Source organism: Papilio xuthus, unplaced genomic scaffold, assembly GCF_000836235.2.
Source record: "Papilio xuthus unplaced genomic scaffold, Pxut_1.1 DF825946.1, whole genome shotgun sequence".
Lineage (NCBI taxonomy): Eukaryota > Metazoa > Arthropoda > Insecta > Lepidoptera > Papilionidae > Papilio > Papilio xuthus.
The window spans coordinates 8,348,728-8,369,971 of record NW_013532703.1 but is presented as its reverse complement, the minus strand read 5'-3'; the positions used below and the strand labels follow the sequence as shown (position 1 = coordinate 8,369,971).

Here is a 21,244-nt window from a genome sequence, read left to right as displayed (position 1 = left end):
AAATAATACAAAATAAGCCACAATTTCTTTTTATTGTTAATTTCTACGTCTTCTATTTTAATTCGTCGCGCATTAAACAGGACAATTACAATTTCATCTAAATATATATTTTTGGATATACTATATTTGCACTGTGCTTTGTTACTGTTATTTTTACGTTATTTCTTTTTTATAACAATATATTGGTATAAAATTCATTTCTTCGCAAAAGAAATTTTTAATATGAGAAATTTCATAACTTTTAGCTCATGTAACAAAGGTTAATATAGCTAAGCGGGGCTACTGTCGTCAGAGTGCCAACTCTTTCTGCGTTCTTTGGTTGCTTCGTCGTAAGTCGGCGGTGGTGGGGGATGGCTCTTGGTCTTCGCTGGTGGCTTCATCGCGTGCTCCTCCTCTGCTTCCTCGGGTATGGAGTCTCGACGTCGCGGGTCGTATTCGGCGAGCATCGGTTGTGATATGTCATTGCGTTGTGTTAGCTTCGGAGCGCTGTTGGCCAACTGAAATGTTAGTCATTATTGAACTGGTTCTTTAGTCATATGAAATGGAAAAAGTTTGTAAGGTGTAGAAAAGGAATTTAGATCCATCCTGTGGATAATAATGAAAAAACTGATTAATTAGTTAACAAATATCACGATCATGAATTAGTACATAGTAAAAATGTTAAGAGGTACACTCGGTGACAATGTAATAAACATATGTATAATAGACTCATAAGTACATATAAACAATACAATTGTGTGCATATATGTACGTAACAAGAGATTTATTGGAATCGTACACAATTAACCTACAGATTGTAAACATTAAGGATTTTACATCTTACTTTAAAGTCCGTGACGTCATTATAGTATCTACAATTATTGATATACACATTTAGATAAGAACCAATTTTTAATAAACGTTATAAATTTCAATTAATACGTCGCAGATAGAGTCGGCAAATAGAAATTAAGACTGGAGCCGTAAGCAAGGTTCCGTTGTATTTGCCGTGGCTTTTGTTCAGTAAATACGACATTTGTTTCCTTACATTTGCTAGATACATCTGTTTGAAGTGGTATTTTTTAAAGTGTAACTAAGTATCATATGCCACGTTATTTTGAAATGACAATACTAACCGTACCTATTACTACAATAAAAACTTTAAAAACAACGGATTAGAATTACTAGGCAGTTTTTTATCAATGGATTCACATCATCATGAAACATTTTTCGTAAATTACAATTTTGATTACTGTCCTTTTGAGTTCGTGTATATTATAAACGAGATAGCCCTTTTTCTTAATTTTTGATCGAATTTAATTTGTAAAAGTAATAATAAATATTTTCAAAACTCATTTGCATCAACATTTTAACAATCTTATCACTTGGCGTTACTGTGGATTATATGACGACAAATGTTAACTTCTTTATTTATACAAATATAAACGCATTTGTGATAAACTAAATGATTTCCTCTAGCTGGCTGTTTCCAGTTAATGACATCAGTTGAGGTATGGGTGACCTAAATATATATGACTTAAGCCCGTTTTACTCCTGAGACCTGTACAGTGTGACAGTTTAGTTTTGGCTTGTAGGCACAATGCAACAATTAACTGTTTGTACAATTTACCTGAACAGTTCGACTGTACAGTTGAACTTTAAACCGTTGTACTGTGAAACTTTGGTGTTCTCTAATGAAAATGCGACCTAAATTGACAATGTAAACAATTTTTATTATCTTTAACTAACCTTGTATGGATTATGAGTGACTCTGATCTGATTCGACAACACCGGATTGGAAATGTGACTCTTTCCGTGTTGGTGCGTGATCTCGAGCGCTGAGCGCAGCAGGTCGACTTTCGAGGCGGAGCCCTGCGGGGTCTTCGGCAGGATTTCGATGTTGCTGCAGCGACGCTGACTGCTGCTGCCACTGCGACTTCGGTATAGCTCGTTAATGTCGCCTTGAGACAGCTGGAGAGGTAAATATAAAGTCAAATTAACTATATACATATACAAGTTATTAGTAATACTATTTCATCATTCATAAATAACTTACTCTAGCGCGTGAACTTCTCGGTAATGAGCGAAGAGATCCCAAGGGATTGAAGCGAGTAATCATATGCAACCTCTCAAGGGACACCATTGTTTCAGCATCTTTCCTCAACGGCTCACCGTTCAGTTTGTCTCCTTCACCGCTATCTATATTAAAATTTAATGAAAATACTAAATACTTTAAGTACATCGCTTGTATTTTATTAATTTAAAGTTAAACTGATCTGCAACAATTAACAGAAATGCTACGTACTAAAGCAGTCTAAAATTTAGGATATTAATAACCTTACCTGTATCTTGATCACAAACTTCTCTCATACCGGATACATTGATTTTCCTCAGCCAGAAGTAATGCAAAGCGCCATACAAGACGCCACCTAAGAATGCTATCAAGCCCATGTAACGGAACGCCTCCCTTGTCCCGAGCGACGCTATTAGGAGACCACCACCGAAACTTCCACTTCCTCTGCCTATCAACAAAATAATAAAGTATTGAGCAAGATGTAATTTACACGAAACATTAAATCTTACTAATATTATAAATGCGAATGTTTAGATGAATAGATGGATGTTTGTTAGAAGTTATCTCCAGAACGGCTTCATGAATCTCGATGAAATTCGGCATAGAAGTCTAACATCCAGTTCATAATAAAGTGAATATCGCACAAAGAACGCTCAAGTAGCTTAGTTTTTTATCATAATATGATTTGTAAAAATAATTTGGACTTTAAATTACAATATTACAATGTGCTGCTTCTAACCTAAACTGAAATGAGCCATTCCCAACACGCCAATGAGCGTAGCCAGTAGGTTTTTAGGTGCTAGCATAGCGCAGTATGTCGCTGCCGCAACCCACATCAAGTGTACTGATAACGACTCCATTGCCTCAAACGGGAAACACCACCAGGAATTCCTGTTAAACAATATTACTTCCAATTAATAACATCAACACTCATCGCTAATTTTTTTGTTGTTAAGTGACTAACCGTTGGTTTTTGACACCAAATTCTCTTTATAAAACATATTATCCTCATCATTGTCATGAGACTTTGGACTCAGAAACTCACGGTAAGCACTGTAACTCATAATTAAAAATCCAATGTAAATAGAAAAATAAATTTTCGTCTTATTTTTTTTCTTTTTATTTTGAGCTTTTACTTTCTCAGAAAAATTAAATCAAGTGTCACATGTTTGATTACTATTTCTTTGCAATATCTTCATCATTAAATACTACACAAATGGTAATGTAACCTGCCGTTAATGTTTAAATGTGAAGTCCGCCCACCGCGTATCATTATGCTCATAAACTTGACAATGTCTTATCGTCACGAGACATTACCTCGCCAATACAAATCATACGTTAAAGGACAAAATCATTTCAATGCATGTAACCTGTCTCTACATTTATTACACGGATCATGTTTTAAATTGTACTTTCCGCTTACTAAAAGAAGAATACAAGAAACGGTATAAGAAAGAACGCTCTTATGTCATTAACCGTGAATTTCTGAACCCAAAACCTTCCTTCAAAACATATTGCTAGGTCTGTTTTGTCACAGATAATGATATATACGTTTTCAACAAGGATTTTATTCCCAGAAACTCACGGATAGAGCAAATTATATTCACAGTTACAACAGTTTAACTATATGTACTATTTAAAAAATATTTTTGCTTGCTTGTGAGCCCAAATTTGGAACAAACGTGACTGTGAAATATTTAACTATCAACTGCATAAGTAATTAGATGCATTCGTAAAATAGCAAGAATACGAACAGTAAACATAAACACAACAAGATCATGTTCCAATCGCAGTAACTGTAAAGAACATTGTGTTTCATATCTGATAAGGAGACGATTGTTATGTCATTAAATATTATATGGTCGTGTAGGCAGCAGTATTTAGACGCATGCTTATAAATTTATAACACAAATTTCTCTATCAACAGACAAAACAAAACAATTACGTACTTCTATTTAGGCAAATACTGGTAAGCAGTTTTCAAATACAAGACCCTAAATGGTCATGTATAGCACTCTATAGATGATAAATCGAATGATACCTTAACCTTTAAAATAGGATAAGGCGAAGAGACTAAAGACAGTAACAAAAATATTAACACTTGCAAATAACAGTACCTAAACCTAAATTATAAAGTATAGTTAAATACTTACTCGATAAATGAGTAGCCAACGAGCCTGGCAGCGTGGGAAAAGAACGCGACGATGATGACGTTGACGTGTCCGATGCGGGCGGTGATGGCGTCCGCGCCGTACAGGAACGGGATACTGCTCAGAGTGCCCACGGTCACGGTTATTCCTGGACATTAGACACTCTTCACATAATGCACGGTCAAAGTAATAAACGTATCATTTTACTTATTAACGCCTGTTCTTTTACATTTATGAGTTTTAACTATTACATATTATTTCATACTGCTTTCAAGCTACTAAGAAAAAATCTTAGTAAAATCTTAATATATTAAGAGAGGCCACTTAACAACTATAGGTATACCAGTGATCCTAGAATCTGTACTTTTAAATGCTTACCAAGTAAGAAATTCGGTGCGCCCAATTCTTTCAGATATAAAAATAAGTAAGATTCAATGAACCCCCAAAAATTTCCTAAAGCGAACAGGAAAAATATGAACAAAATTATATGAGGCATTTTGATAATATTAACTAAATCGTGTAATATATTATCAGCAGGTAGCTTTGCACCGAGAGGCATAACAGCGACGGTTACTGCCGATATCAGAAGCAAAACATCGTAAGTGTAAAAAGCAGCTGAGTAGTCTGTGTAACCTGCAACAGACCGATGTAAACATTCAGTGTGTTTTATTGACATTAAAGATAACGATTATAAGATTCGACTACACACCGACTTGTTTGCTCCTCATATCTATAAGCATGCCCGTGATAGGAGAAAATATTGCCATTCCGATGCTAGAAAATAAACGTTCTCTGCCAAAGTCGCCACCGTATTTCTGAATCATAGTCAATGCAATCGGATCCATTATTGTGACGCCGGCGGAGAGCATAATCGTACCCATGAACCTCAGAAGAAAATAAATATAAAACGTTTTGTCGTCGCTCTCTTTATAATCTGGTGGACAAATTTCTGGACCACCTTTCCTGTAAACAAAATCATTTTTTAAGCATTTATGATAATGTTATAAACATAATATTATGGTATCCAGTTTAAATACCTGAAATTGCATTTTTGCACCATACAATCAGCTGAAAGTGTTTCAAGTCGTTGTTGCGATAGTTTAGTCATATTGTGCAACATAACCAGACCCCCGCATCTAAGATCCTCCTTATCGAGCGCAGTTATATTTACCCCTTGCGCTATTAATAGCTTCTCGCCGAATCTAGATCGGAAATCCGTTACTGTGTCATTATCATCCTGAAACGAATGCAATGTAGTATAGGATTATAAGCTTACATCTTCTTTTACAATATTTTTGGAATACGAACCCGCTCCATTTCGATTCCGAGTTGCTCTTTAGGTTCCCCCAAGTCATCGTGAACTTCAATCAAAAAGAAAGCAGCGTCATTGTAATCTTCATCATCGTCTGTTATGTTCAAGAAACTAAAAGCAAATTTTTATCGTTGAAAAGTAAGAACTACGTCAAAAAGTAATTTTAAAAATGTATGATGTTTCACCTGGTATTAGACAAATTCGGTGGTTTGATTTTATGACTTATATGGAAATCTAAGTCATCTTGGTCATCTGAGGGATCATTATTGGGGCTTTCGGTGGGTCTCGATAGCATGCAGTGGTCCACACACCTATCCAGCACGAAATCCACCTGTTCGTCTTCATCCGGACACTCCCTGCTTGGGCACGGACTCCACCAAATCTTCAGAAGAGTTAAAAAAATAAACTTACTCTTATAGTTATTGTTAGTACCATCGACTTGTAGTTTCTAAATAAGGATGTAAATTATTAACAATATTAATGCATCTGGGATTGCGGTACGCTGCCGCTTCATTTAATCTGCATAAATTTCTTGATTCTCTTAAGTAATTCAGAGAGTAGAGTTATGACACTAGTTAATCTGCCTTGACGCCGGATGAAAACGATTTGCTCAAATTCTTAGAGGACGACTTAATTCAGAACTACATAGCGAGGGCCAATTCTTTAATGGAGATTTTGAAACAACTGTGCCTATGTTTTCTGTACCTCAACGCTCCGTTTGATGGGATGTCGCATGACGTACGCTGACGGCATAATCCCCGGCGTCTCCTGATGCGGTATCAACAATAATGAATGATGGAAAGCCGCGTTTAGTATCAATGCTGTGATCACCACCGGTTTGTATTCTCCGAAACGATCCACTAGAAATCCTAAAAATAATTCGATTAGTTGACAAACACTTTGGTAGCGTATTCTTCTATGTCGGATATCTTACCTGTTATGGGCGGACTAAGAAACGTTGTAAATGGTAACGCTAAATACACAAATGATATTTCTGGCACAGTTAGTCCTATGCTTTGCATGTGTATAGTCAAATAGGGGAGGAGTGATGCGGTCGCTCCGTACATCACAAATAAAGTCACTTTTAACATAATTAAGTTGGGATTTATCCGCAACCCCTGAATGAACCGTCGGATGCGTCCTATCGACTCGTCGTTCTCTTCGTCCATGTTTTGATCGTCCTCGCTGTATTTTTTGGAATCGTCGTCGGATTTCGCCATGTCCGCGAGACTCACATGTTAATTGACGACGAGTTGGTCCGCGGAGGTTATCTAATCGACTGGCGCTGGCGCACGGATCGTCAACGCAGCGCTGAAGGTGTGACGATTATTTACACGAAGATTAGGAACGGTGGCGTCGGGAGAGCCGAGGAGGGTCCCGAGCTCCGAGCTCCCGACCGACTGCGCTCGACCAGCTCGTGGCGGACGCGACGGGCCAATTTACAAATAATAGCAAATTACCATCGTTTAAGAAGTGTCACGGCGATTGGTGGGGATGTTGGCTAAATCGGCTGGCGATTTGAAGACCTTGTGGATAATAGCTGGGGACGGGGCGCTCTCCGTTATGGGCTTTTAGTACTATCTTTGGAGCCGCCGATTGCGAATTAGAGCGGCATTTGCTAGCAGCTTGTCTTGTGAGTAGTTTTGATTTTTGTAATTGTAATCTATACATCTATACATATTAATAAAATTGAAGTGTCTGTATTTAATATTTAAAATAACAAATTATTTTGTACACATGATGTATTTACGTCGCTGGTAACGAAAAACAACAACAATTTGTTTTCTGTCAGTCCGCATGGCCGAGTTTGTTCAGGATAATCTCCGGAACGACTAGACTGATCTTGACGGGACTTGGACGGAGTCGAGGGCGACCGCTAGTAAGTAATAAATCTCAAATACCGACTATAGTGCCAAATTGCAAAAAGACCTAAAAAAACGCCTCACATTTTTGTATGCAATAGGCAATTTTATGTAAAATATTTTTATTAACTACTCCAATTTTATTAATATGTCTCGATATCTTAATAAACAATTTAAAAAAAATCTTTTCTGTCTGTCTGCAAGGCCGCGTTTGTTTGGTGTAGTCTCTGAAATGGCTTTACTGATCTTGAACGGAAGGTGGCTGATGCTCGCAGCTATGTTTTTTCTAATTCTGTGGTGACAAAGTCGCGGAAGACCGGTCGTTGAAAATAAAATAATGGATATATATTCAAGCACCAAACAACATAAAGTTCCGATAGAAATGATTGTCCAGGGAATCAACTATTTAACTTCGTATTCCCACATTCTATGCCTTATCTTATTTTTTTTGTCTTGTTATATTGAACTATACAATGTATCATTTAATTTTACATAATGCCTGTATAACAGATATACTTTTTACCGTAAGTAAATTTATAAAACAATACATTTAAGTTTTCAGCTTTGGCCTTATGAACTAATAATAAACGAAATACATATTAAAACAAACCGCCATCTATCAGCAAAAAGAAACAAAGAGTCGAAGTTTTTGTGTCCTTTATTTCAGGCGCCATCTAGTGCTAAATTTTACGTAAAAATTTTAAAAGTAATTTTATAGCCATAGACAAAATTTATATATCATACGGCAATATTTTATTGTTAAATTTAATATGAATAAGGTAATTTTTCGCATTGTTTCTCATTAAAGTTACAAGAAATCAGGATTGCACCGCGAGAGATCTGTCGTATCAATTTAAAGAGTAAATAAAATATCAATCAATCAAAAATCTATTTAAAAGATAGAATAGAACCGAAGTAGGCTCATGGAAATGTATTTTAATGATTAAGTATCTATACATAATTTTTAATAGATTTACCTATTTCCCTTTCGATAAAATAAAATTGTTTTAAAAATTATAACTCCTTGGACAAACCTCTTTATATCCTATAGGAATTTTAACAGAGAAGGTAAAAGTGAAATACGACCATGATACGAAAACAAAACAATTAATACTATTATCAGACTTAAATAATAAATTTGTATTTATTGAAATTTCATTTTTCTGTGCTACTGACATCTAGTGACCATAGAGTTAGACTAATCAAAATGTAGGTCTGCGATGTCTATAATCTACGGCAATATGTCAACCATAATGCATTGCGCATAAATGGCCGCCATGTTGCTGCCGTCTGAAAGATGTTCACATCTGTGTGTGTTTACTAATGGTTTTTAAGAACATTGATAGTTAAATTACTGTGTTTGTGAAATTGTGAGTGTATAAGGGTTTCATACTAAATATGCTTTTGTGATCGGAAAGTCTATCAAATGTCTCAGAGGCCAATAAACAGTGAAATTTTCTTTAGGTAGTCATTCGAGTCGGACGGCATAATGGCTGACAATCTGATTCAAAAGTCACATAAAACTAGTGAAAAAAACAAGTATAACAACGTTGTCCATCGTACGACAAGCGAATCTCTTCGTCTGAACGAGTCAGAGAAAGGAGTGAGTCACCCGACAAGTCTTCAATCCGGCCATAACCCGAGGAAAATATCTTCCTTTCAGATCACCAGTGTGACCGTTGGCTCTCGAGTGAGCACTGATGCGGGAGAAGACTCCGCAGACGATCTAGATGAATCTCACACCGATGACATCTCAAGGGTAACCGACATCGAGAATGAAACGCCAAGTTATTCTGAAGATACGTTCTCGAAAGACGATGTGTTTTACAACGCGTCCAGTGCTTCCCTAGGTTGTGCGCCTGTCATACCGACTAGCTCGCAGTACGGTCTCGCAATTGTGAACCAGGACAACAACACTAATCAAATCGGAGGTGCAGTGCCAAATAGTAATAACACGGAAGTGAATGACATGCACGTCAGTGTTACTAACGCCGGAGCAGGGAGCATTATAAACCTTATTGGTAATGCAAAACCACAAGAAGGGATGAAAGAAATACAAGAACATGTTAGAAATGAACGGTTCAAAGTTGTGAAAATAGAAAGCACAGAGCCATTTAGAAGAGGAAGATGGATGTGTATGGATTATTTGGATCATACAAGTACACAACAAAATGCACCAATTACATTAAACAACAACTTAGACATAAACGACACTAACTCATTGCAGGCTCCGGACAGTGGAGTTGTTATTAATGATAGTCAGCATGATGAAATGTGCAATGATCTGACAAGCAAAGGGCCTAAAGATCTCCAAGTAAGTGGACCAGCAATACAGCAGATTGATCAAAGTGTGCAGAAACAGTTTCCTATTGCTTCTCCTGGCCAATCCCTTACTCAGCCTATCAACATGCAACAGCAAATGCCTGTCAACCAATCTGTTTCTGTCCAGTCCCCGCCTTTGGAAATGCCGCAACAAATGCCTACACAGAACATGACTAACCAACAAGTTGCGCAACAGCACCCTCAAAGTATGGCTCATATACAAATGCAAGGTGCCCAGCAAAGTCATCAATCTGCATCGCAGCAACAAGTGCAGCAAATACCTCAAAGCTTTCCTCAACATCAATTGCAACAAGTTATTGCTCAATCACAGGGTATAGCTATTCAACAAATACCTATGCACCAGCAAATGCCACAACAGATGCAGCAGATACCGAACCAACAAATGCAACAAATCAATCAACATATTCCCCAAGCCCAGATAACTAATATGCAGCAAATTCAGCAACAAATACCCCAGATGCAAGGCATACCTAATCAGGGCCAGATGACCCAAGTCGCCGGCCAGCAGCCCCAGATGCAACAAATACAAATGCAGCCAATGCAGGGGCAACCAAACCCCCAACAATTACATCAGATGCAGCAAGCTCAGATGCCTAATATTGGAGCGGGTCACCATCTGCAAGGGCAGCAGTCAATTGGTCCTCAGCAAACCCAATTGCAACACTTGCCTAGTCAGGCCCAAATTCAAGCTCTTCAAAATCAACAAATACCTAACCATATCCAACAAATGCAATTGCCAACACAGTTAAGTGCTCCAAATCAACAAATTCAACAGATGCAACCACAGATTCATCAACTCCCCACACAACCTCAGCAGTCAGTGGTCACCGGGATGCATCCCCAAATGCAACCGCAAGCTATGACAGGTGTTCAGCCTCAGTATAATCCAGGGGTGAATCAGCAATCAAATGCGCAAACTATGATAACGGCTAGTATGGCATCATCACAACAGCCAATGGTTCAAGCGCAACATAGTGTCCCTCAATATCACACGCAACCATCTCAGATGAGCCAGCAAGGACAGACTATGCCTCAAGAGGTGCTCTCAAGTATTGTTACATCACAACAAGGTGCCACCCTTCCGACAAATCTTCAATCAATGGCTACCCAGCCACAAGGCTCCACTTTGCCTGCGAATCTCCAAAGTCTGGCCGGCCAGCAACAGCCATCCGCGGTGCATGCTATGGCACCCCAACAAGGTTCAGTGCCTCAAGGAAACTTACAGATGATGGCGGCGCCACCACAGAATATTCAGATGACACTGGACGGGAATCAGCCGAGCATGCAGATACCCGCCTCAGATCCTATTTTCATGCAGCCTGGCAACGTCGGCCAGCAGATGCCCGTGGGTCAGCACATGAGTCAGCAACAGAGCATGCTGCAGCAGCAGGTGGGTGGTGGGCAGGCCCAAATGCAGTACGTGACGGGCCAGGCCGTGCCGCAGGTGTCGATGGCGCACCAGAACATTCCGATGTCGATGCAGCAGACGATGCCGGTGGGCATGGGCGGTGGCGTGCACGCTGGCGTGGTGCAGTCACAGACCAGCATGGGACTGGGCTATGGTGGCGTGGTGCCAGTCATGTCGCAGAGCAGCGTGGCGCCGGTGGAGGCCACCGTGTCGGGGACCAACTCGCCCGTGGTCTCGATGCCGGTCAGCTCGACCGCATACGTGGCCAACAGTGCACAAGCCGGTCTCGACAGCCAGGGCTTCGGCAGCCCCGTGAGTGCGGTGTCTCATGCGATCAGTAGCTCGGTGATGAGCAATGTGAATGTGAATGCGTGTGAAAGTGGTGCTCCTGAGCCAGCGGCCGAGGGCCTGCAGCCCGCCGACTCCGGCGACGGCAAGGAGGAGCCGCAGCCCGCCCCGCCACCGGAAGACGAAAGGTCAGTTTTCTCTTTATATTCCACGTTTTTTTGTGAAATCAAATGGAATTTGTTAAATTTTATCAGCAATTGGATCAGTTAAATTGTTCTACTTAAACATAATGTACATTAAATATCACAGAAAGATAATTCCACGCTATGGGTTTATCCTTTTTTCATATGACTGAGTACCTACATTTTAATGTCGGTTGAATCCTTGTAGAGATGTGTTGGCCAGTTTGCTTAGCGACAGCATCAGAAAACGTGCGGTGAATCTGTCCGCGAAAATAGCGCATCTGTAGACAATGGAGGTTGTTTTCGTCTCTTTAGGGCGCGTCTCGCACCAACGCAGCGGTTGGTATTCGGATTCCCTTTGATGCTGTTTATTTGCGCTTCGTCCTGCGACGTAAATAGGCGTTTGACACGAGCAGTGCCCGGTGACTCACGCGCATCGCACTCAGAAACTCTCCGAAAGAGTTCGAATTTGCCCCGATCTACTTGCTCGCTTTTTATACTCAGAATAGCTGTTCATAGACTTCAACTAGACGCTATTATCTATTTTATTATCTAGTCGCAGCTGGCCTCCTGTAGTTAGGTCTGTCTCTATCGCAAGGATTAGGTATAGAAACCACATTTTCTTATATTAAACTTAAAATGTACAACAATACAATAGGAATTGTGCAAAAGCGCCGATTAATTCTTTGTACGAAAATCATTCATATTTTAACTAATTAAATAAAAGCTTAATTAGTAGCCTATGTGTGCTTCTAGGCTAATGTAAAATAAAAACATCTATACCAAATTTCAGCGAGATCCATGCAGCCATTCTGGATGCTCTAAAAACATTCAACCATCCATCCAATCATTTGCATTTATAATATTAGTTTGACATACACGTCTTCCATACATCTCTATCAGACATCATGTCAATTATTATATTTCACATGAAAAATGTTTGTATGAGCAATGCACACTTGCAGATTTCGTTCTTAAGCCATTATATTATAATCACGTAAAGGCCGTCAGTAATCGAGTCACGATGTCCTAACGCGAAGGGCCCACGGCGCCAGCCAGCGCCGGCGTCGGTGGTAATCGAGTCGAGAACGGAAGGTCGCGAAACTTGAGCCCTCCATTCCCAACTGATCGCAGTATGCATCACACTGCACAACCGATATATGCAATTAGTAATGCCCGTGGTTTATATTTTATCAACTAAACGTGTATACGTATTATCACGGTACGCAGTGATACTAGCAAAAGGATGCAGTGTTATTAAACGTGAGTATACTTTTTAAAGCTCATAGAGTAGTGATATGGCAAAGATTGACAATTTTCAGATTCGGTGTTGTAGGTAAAATAATGTTTAATAATTTGCTTCTTTTGTGGTTATCTCTTATTATTAGGTTTATTACATAACATATAATACATACAGTTGAATAAGCATAATATTACACGTCCGAGTTATTTGCGATTAAAAAATTACTTTCAGTTACATTTATACATAATTTTACTAACCAACTTTATAAAAAGATGAGCTTTATTAGTCTACGTACTGTATTTTCTATTACGGTGTGCTATTCAGCTGAAAAAAGCTAGAATTATATTAACCTCTATGGTCATGCAAATGATATTGAAATACTGGCCTAAGTAGTCGTAGTTTATGACTAGTATTTATGTTTTTCTCATTGACATCTTTTTAGCCCCGTACCTTGATGTTGAGATAAAGAATTCTTGAGTAATAACTTTCAATAGTCTATTGTTTCCTGATGGTTTAATATTTGTACTATAACCGATTATGACATAATGAATGCTATCAATTACAAATCGATATAATTACAATCGACTGTAATTCACTTCGTTTAAAGTTGATATTGACAAGGTTTTTTCGTCGAAAGTTAAATGTTTCAAGAATCATCTTCACTTCAATAGTAACAACCAATGGCACCATTTTACGTATAATAATCAATAATTAAAATATAACCTAATCTTTTATCGGGTTCTGTTTAACTAAAATTTAAGTTGTTTGTTGATAAAAATAAGAATATGAAAAGAGTCGTTGCCCAGTATCGTCAAGAAACTTTGTATAAAAGTCATACAAAATCTTCCATCTCAATAGCTTCCTAAGTTTTCCATCTTACTTTACCTCGCAAATCAATGCGCAGTAGTATTGCAGAGGAAATATTCGTCGATTGGAAATCCTCCAACTATTCTCTCTTATGTTCAATTAACGAAATATGTCAAATATTTACGAAAAAGTACTAAATAACTATTAAATGTAAAAACTCTACTTAACGATGCATGTAAATAACATTAATTTCGATAAAGACTACATTGTTCCGTTGCACCTTTAGCAATTTGTTCCAATTCAAAGCGTCTAATTATCTAATTAGTCAATTTTAATTAATCGATGCATCGTGTTCTAATTCATGCAGCTCGTGTGTCCAACATAACATTAGTATGAAAGCTAACGGATAACGGAGTTTATGAATTTTTACGTCAACGCACTCGATGTAAACGTCATTTTTTTGAATTTTTTTTTTTTGCTAAAAATGTAGTTTATTAAAGTTTCCATACTTCATAATATGAATATTAAATATGCATTAAGTTTAAGGAAATGATTTTGGCGTATTATATATTAATAAATATGAATGGATGTATAGATTTTAGAGATTAGTCGGTGCGAAACAGTAGAAACAAATATTTTATATTATTATTTTTTTTGCTTGTAATTTTTAAAGTGTTGAATGTTAATGAATTTAGTATAAAATTATATGTCTACAAATTAAAATAATTTAATTTTATCTAAATAATCCAGATTCAAATGTGAAGGATTATCGCATTGAAAGTTATTTTATTGGACTCGTTCGTGTGTATAATCTTATACGATCAGGTTTTGATATGATCGCCTGGATTTAAGTATTAAACAACATTATGCATTAATATAAAAGTATCATTTTAAATATTATAAAAATAAAGTTATCCTCCTGTTCTCATGTTTCACTGCGATAGATTCATATATTTTGAAATGATTTGGGTTGTACTGGAGTTTTTTCCAAATTTTGCATTTGAGCACATGGATTGCGTGAAAGGCGTATTATTACAAAGGAACGCAGGTGGCATTATATTAATGAAAATAATATGAAAGCTAATGTTATGATATTGAATGTGCAGCAAGTTTGTTGTCAAACAAATGAGTACGGTCTGACGGTGCGTGACTCGTGGCGGCGGACAAGGACGACATAGACTTAAAAAAAATTACAGTTACCAAGCATATAGAGTTTATTCGGACAATCATTTATTCATAACTTTCCTATCTCGGTAACGATACATTACCGAAAATGTAATAATTGGTTGATTAAATTGAAATTGTCGTGTCTACTTTTCGCTATAATCTATTGATAGAGTTGATAAATTTATATACAAGCTATTTCAGTGTTCATATTACGTGTAATAAATAAAATCTGGACATATCCCATATAAATTTATGGGCACCAATAATATTTGACTGCAAGTATTTTTGTCTTTGCATTGTAGAACTTGTTTCATAGATCGTGTTATGATCATTGTAACCGTACTATTGACACTGCGACGCAATAATGGACGGAGATTTTTGGTTGAAGGATTTTTTTATAATAATTATCGTATTATACAAGGACATCGAATGTTTTAATATAAACGCGGAACTACAAACGCGTAGTTGTTTAAAAAATATTCGAACAACGTAACATTTTAAATGTAAACGTGATTGCATACTTACTGTCCGAATTCTTTGTTTAATTTAATTTAAATGTTTGAATTCACTACCTACTTCTTTTGGATGGTAGGCGTTTATTTCTAGTTCTATGCCTTATCCGTCAGTAATTAAATTGGTCATAAAAACCGCCATGCTTATTGCCTTACATCATTTTGTTAATGATCCTCGTGTCGATTACGAACGAGTAATAAAAATGTTTTAGACTGACTCATAGGTGAGCATTGAACTCACCTGTGATTCTTATGTTCCGATAAGATTTGGAAGCAGCAAATAGCTTTTTGATTCATCTTACTAGTATTATAAATGCGAATGTTTGGATGGATGGATTAGATTGATGTTAGTTTGAAAATTTAGATTTCCAAAACGGCTGTTTGGATCTCGATGAAATTCGGCATTAATGTAAAATATAGTCTAAATGAACACATAGGCTACTAGTAAAGTTTTTTTTAATTACGCCTGGAGGGAGTCGCGGGCTATAGCTAGTTACGTAATAAAAAATAACTTCTTTAATTGTTCACATTAATACGCGTAAAACTTCAAGCTAATTTTCTACGTTATTAAATATACGGAGAGCAAGTTGTTTGTAAAAATGTCGAGAAATACGCTTCATCATTTTGCCTAAACTTTTGGTGGCAATTAAAAGTTAATTTATTTAACAGAGCCAACAGCAAGTCTTTGTTATTTTGGAATATTCTGGAATGACATTATAAAGTAGAATTTTAGCAGTATTTTGTTTAATAACTCCACGGTTTGCGAATTCGTGCTAATAATGATCTCGTTAATAGGCCGATGAGCCGAGGATCTCGGCGCGCATACCGAGCGTGTTTCCACGCCACTAATTAGATTGCGACCTTCGCTTCCAACTGACTATACTTCGAATACACGCTTCTTAAATACATTTATATACGCTTTTGAAATTTGGCGCAAACAATAGCTTTTAAAATTGAATTCAATGTAAACAAACTGTTTACAATGTAGAGTAGTCGGTGACGACTTGTCTCGTCTCCGCAAGTCTTTTAATATTCGAATTTTACACGGCAAACTTTTACAGCCAAGCGTGAAACCTATGAACAAACTTATACATCGAATATGTTTGTAATAAATCGATATCACGGTTCGTTAACAGATATGCTGACAAATTATCATTCACTATCCTTATTGCGACTCATTTCGTATGGAACAATCTCATTGTTTTCTAACTAATTCTTTCAGTTCGGACATTATCAAGAACCCATTCTATTTTACATATTTGCAATTACATAAGGTAACCTTTGATCTATTCAATTAGTAATATAACAATAAAAGTTAATTTAATTTTGATTATTTAACGTTCTTTTATGAATATTTTTTTATTTAACCATTTAGATTGTAAGTTTTAAATTATTGTTTCTTACGAATGCGTGAAGGATTTAAAAAACAAATCGGAATTCAGGCTCCAAAATTTAATATGTTTGAAGAGTTCAAATGTTACAGAAGATAGTATTCGCAATCGACCGGAACATTCTATTAAAAACAATGTCTATAATTAACTCTCTCGACAGTTTATATGAGGATAAACACATTGGTACGCGTTATCTGTTGGACCGAGAATAAGTCTTGCGATTCATTAATTAAATAACGGTACGTAATTAGAGTACAAAGGGGACTATTGGTTGCAGGGCGCTGCATCGCGCGTTGACCTCTGTACCCGCCGTGCATCTAATAATACACACCCCTTTATCATTCTTTGTCCTGTTGTTCGTACTTAGTAATAGGGAGTTATTTATACAATTATCTGTCAAATTTGAACTACCATAATGTTATGACTATACTCTACAATTGGACGTTTAACAAAGATGTCAATTAAGAATAACTGCTATAATTTTTGCTAAATATTATAATATTATGTTAATTGAGAACTACGGGAATGGTGATTCTCGTTTGTCAATAGTTTAACTATTGACTTTACTGAACACTATTCTGTTTGAGAATTCGGTAAACAATTGTTGGAATTAAATGAATATTGAAACTTACATCTCGAGGTTTATTTGTACAAAAACGTTAGCGACACAAACTTTATTTGAATGCTGCTACTCGTCGAAATTGAACTGAACAGCGTTTTAAGATTTCGTAATTTTTATTGAAAATACATAGTTACTACACTTTAACCAATGTAGATGGGTCCGTTCGTTTAGTTTGCTAGAATTTATTTGCTAAATATGCAAATAAAGCAAGTATGTAATTCAATGAGAAATTGGCACATTTCCTCGTACATTTGGTCTCTAGATGACAGGTTTTTCCATCGTCATTTAGAAGTATGAAATAAAGCTAGATGAGTTTAAAATTGAACAATACTGATATTGGGAAATGATTAAAATAAGGTTTTTTTCTGAGTAAATCTATTGATACAACAAACAGCTAATGCCCGTAACACAAGGAGGAGGTAGAGATTACAGATTCTTATTTGGCGCGCGCGAACCTTACACACATTAATGGTTACAGTGTAATAAATATGCTATACAAAGAAATAGGAAGCGTAGGAGTGACGATAAGTTAAAGGGAGCGTGATTACAGTAAAGTTGTTATCGGCGCAAGAGTTCCAACTAAACTAGGCGATCGTTGGTATGGCTCTTGATAAAGCACCAAGTTTGTTGACCCACAACATTGTGAGAGGGTTTTCGAGATACGAGCGTTGAACTTAGTTGTATTTCTTAATGGATGTACTTTTCACAAACAGGATTTAGTTGTATAATAATTATTGTTAACGATAACGTATCGAATTGGTATAAGCTTTACTCTTTCTGGTTTTTGAAGACCGTGTTTTTAATGTTATAGTGCGTTTTTATACTCATAATTTAATTATCTAGTTAAATGTGTGTATTTTTTTTACTTTCATATATTCGAAGGGCAACGTTTTAAGGAGAAAGCAAAAAATAATTAAACGTACGAGCCGGAAGCGAGTCAACGTGCTTTTTATGAATGCGGAATTCTTAATTTGCACGAAAATACATAATAACGCGATTCGATACGACTGCAAACGGCTGGCGAGAATATCAACGATTTTAATCTGTACATTGAGCTAAGTGTTTAAGTATTCGGTCGATCGTGCTGACTGTCTGCACGGATTTAGTTTAACTAGATCCGACTAGTCATGCACAGTACGCTTGGAAATATTTGTGTGTGATTTATAGCTCTGCATAATTCTATACAAATGTCACCATTAGAAGGTATCAACTTTTTGTTTAAAGTAACAAGGCTTACAAGAAGATTAAAATGAAGGCTCTAAAAATGCACTCGTTGTTTTCTAGAGCGGTGACATGAAATACCTCGCGAGGCTAATCACACGCGCTGCATGCGATAGGTAAATCGAACGTCGACTGTGACACGTTTCTAACAACCGAGAGTAAAGTGAGTGACGTCGAAGCCGTAGAAATTGCGTTGTGGTGTATTAGTGACGCACGCCAGCCGTCGGCTGCAACATCCGATTACGAGCGGCCGGCGACGCACAGAATATGGCACGGATTCATCGCCGGCGCTTACCACACTGGCGTCCTGCCACAAGCCACACATTTTGAATATTACATGTAAATTGACAATTTCTAAACTATATCTTTGGTTTTATTAATAATGGCTGACTCAATTTTAAGAGAAAATGAATTCTGGTATAATACATTGAGAAGAAAAGTTGTACCTCTATTTAAATAATCGTACATCCCATAGTTTTATATCAATAATGTAACAAACAAAGGATCGTTGTTACATTGTAGTACAGCTGTGTAGAATTGATCCTAGTGATTAAATATTTGCAATGTGAAGTCCTGCTATATAACTCTATTAACCCATATGCCTCTTGCGCTGTCCCCGTTCTGTCGCGATCTAGTTTAAAGCGATACTACCAGATTCTGATATTGTAGCACAAACAATAGACGCGGGAACGTAGTTCTATTACATTTTTCAGTAGCTACATGTCCAATGAATTAACTTTATGATGAGTTGAATAGATCAAACCTAACGTAATTTTTAAGCTTTTCTAATATATACTGTACTAAAAACCTGTTGTATTCAGCTTTTGTTTTTGTCATGGACAGACGAGACAGCTTGTTTTTATTGTATTTTTAAAACAAATTATCATTAGGTCATTAAACTTCCATTGAATTACATAAACAACTTTCAGACTACTCAATGTAAATAAAAAAGAACTGTTGACTTATATACTCTTGTTGGCTGAACTGGCTGCAAACCACTGTTTGTCTTGAAAAGGCCAACTACATCGTGTTTCAGATCGCTCAGTGAGGCACGCCTTAATTTTTAAGGAATTGCAGGCTCGAAGACCTTTTATAGAGTATTCGTTTATCTCACATTCGACCCAAAAACTTTAATAACTAAGGTTGCACTAGATGAGAACATTTGTATTTATGAAACTTAACATAGGGGAGGTTCTACGTCTAGCAATAAACAACCAAAAAAAGTAGAATAATAAATTGAAGTCAATAATATGTTAGCCTAACCGCGATTAAGCGAGTTTCATAAAATTAATTGATAGTTACCAGATGCGGTCGGTTGTGAATATCAAGGGTGCTTAAGAAAGGACATCGTAATTTAAAAATAAATTTACTTTACCTGTTGACCCAGTGCGGCTTCTTTTTGCTTTCGCAGCCGTTCTTCAAGTTCATTGCCCTCGCTCCTCCCCACCACGGCTCTCCCCGTTCACATCAGATCAGAACGTAAAAACTGACATGATATTAACTTGGTAAATAGAAAGTGCTCAGTTCAGCTATTGACGTCTATTTTTAGACGGTCAAATTACCAGCAACTATTTCGCCGCGTCGCAAAAAAGTCTGTCGTAAATGGAATCGGCAGACTATGAACATGCTTACAGTTTTCAAGTTTAAAATTTATAATCATTCATTCAGATTGATTGTGTGGTGTGTTATCTGGTCAAATAATTACTGTATAAAAAGTGTGAATAATATAAAACAAGAAAACATACTAGTTGCATAAAGCGAAAAAATAATATATTGCACATTTAATGTTTTCTTCCTAAAATTGCTCATGGAATTTTTGGCGCAATCAGTCATTTTAGTTTAATATTATTTTATCCTAGCAAGTTTCTAAATGTTATTTAATATTGTCAAAAGTTTTGGGACGTAAATATAAATGTACGTATCAGAGAAAAAATGTATTACATTATGACTAAGTGGCACGACAACTAAAACGGTCGCAGTGACCACTGAGTCAGCCTCATGGCACACCTTATTATCTGCTCTGTTAGCGCTCCGAGCCGATTTGCAATCAATGAAGATTTACATAAAACGAGACACCATCGGATGCCTCGTCGGTCGCGTGCATGCGAAATGCATCGCATTTGCATCCGACACGGTTATATTGCCTTTTTTGGTTGTTAACGCAACGGGAGCCTCGCTGAACACTGCCGACCCACATTGTCATTGTGTAGCAAGATTTATAGCTTATTGTTTTACGTTAGGACTCGTCAAGTCTTGTTTAACTCCATTGGATATGAAAAAGAAACAGAATGTAAATGTTCTGCGATCTTTAAAGTGCCTATAGAATTTCACTAATTAATTTTTAAACAGCTGTGGATCACTCAAGTTATGTAAATTACTATACAAAAGCAAAAGTGACCAATTTACTCGAACTGTATTAACCAAATAAATAATAAAATAAGAGTATTGAAATGCATGACTGAAAGAATTAAGGAAGTGCCATTATATCAGACTGTTAGACGCAATTTCCTTAACACTGGCATTTTAGCGTTGAGCCCTATTTTTATAAATAACATCGATTAGATCAAGACAGCCTAGCGTTTGCCTGCAAGGTCACGGTATCGCACCAGTCCGTACCACGCGAATTTCTTTACTCTTCCCTCGGTGAACACGGCTTGACGATTCTGAGAAACTCGATTGTAGG

At 36.9% G+C, this 21,244-nt stretch overlaps 2 protein-coding genes and 1 long non-coding RNA gene across 7 annotated transcripts in view; 2 read left to right on the top strand and 1 right to left on the bottom strand.

Annotated features, from left to right (window-relative positions):
- Positions 1 to 59: 59 nt before the first annotated feature.
- Positions 60 to 6,907, bottom strand: LOC106124233 (uncharacterized). 3 transcript variants are annotated; one of them, XM_013320698.1, is made up of 13 exons: positions 6,450 to 6,902; positions 6,221 to 6,384; positions 5,701 to 5,897; positions 5,512 to 5,626; positions 5,241 to 5,440; positions 4,913 to 5,166; positions 4,582 to 4,836; positions 4,207 to 4,351; positions 2,793 to 2,944; positions 2,322 to 2,501; positions 2,036 to 2,178; positions 1,729 to 1,950; positions 60 to 497 (listed from the first exon to the last, which is right to left on the bottom strand). In XM_013320698.1, the coding sequence occupies exons 1-13, from the start codon at positions 6,733 to 6,735 to the stop codon at positions 270 to 272; spliced, it is 2,541 nt and encodes an 846-aa protein (XP_013176152.1). In that variant the 5' UTR covers positions 6,736 to 6,902; the 3' UTR covers positions 60 to 269. The 3 variants fall into 3 exon arrangements, with proteins under 3 accessions (XP_013176152.1, XP_013176154.1, XP_013176153.1); XM_013320700.1 differs by having other exon boundaries at positions 6,751 to 6,902; XM_013320699.1 differs by having other exon boundaries at positions 372 to 486; positions 6,450 to 6,907.
- Positions 6,908 to 7,040: 133 nt separating this feature from the next.
- On the top strand, positions 7,041 to 7,732 carry LOC106124235 (uncharacterized). Its single transcript, XR_001228197.1, has 3 exons — positions 7,041 to 7,148; positions 7,308 to 7,394; positions 7,582 to 7,732. It is a non-coding gene; the product is annotated as an uncharacterized LOC106124235 (long non-coding RNA).
- An 888-nt stretch (positions 7,733 to 8,620) lies between these two features.
- LOC106124231 (TSC22 domain family member bunched) overlaps positions 8,621 to 21,244 on the top strand; it is a 117,097-nt gene continuing 104,473 nt past the window's right edge. For all 3 annotated transcript variants that reach the window (XM_013320697.1, XM_013320696.1, XM_013320695.1), the window contains exon 1: positions 8,621 to 11,604. In XM_013320697.1, the coding sequence (XP_013176151.1) occupies positions 8,867 to 11,604 (2,738 nt within the window). In that variant the 5' untranslated portion in view covers positions 8,621 to 8,866. The remainder of the gene's footprint in view (positions 11,605 to 21,244) is intronic.

Coding starts and splice junctions, on each gene's coding strand:
- LOC106124233 (XM_013320698.1), bottom strand. CDS start 6,735: ATGGCGAAATCCGACGACGATTCCAAAAAATACAGCGAGGACGATCAA. Junction 5,898..6,220: donor CCATCAAACGGAGCGTTGAG/GTACAGAAAACA, acceptor ACTCTTCTGAAG/ATTTGGTGGAGTCCGTGCCC. Junction 498..1,728: donor TCACTCATAATCCATACAAG/GTTAGTTAAAGA, acceptor CTAACATTTCAG/TTGGCCAACAGCGCTCCGAA.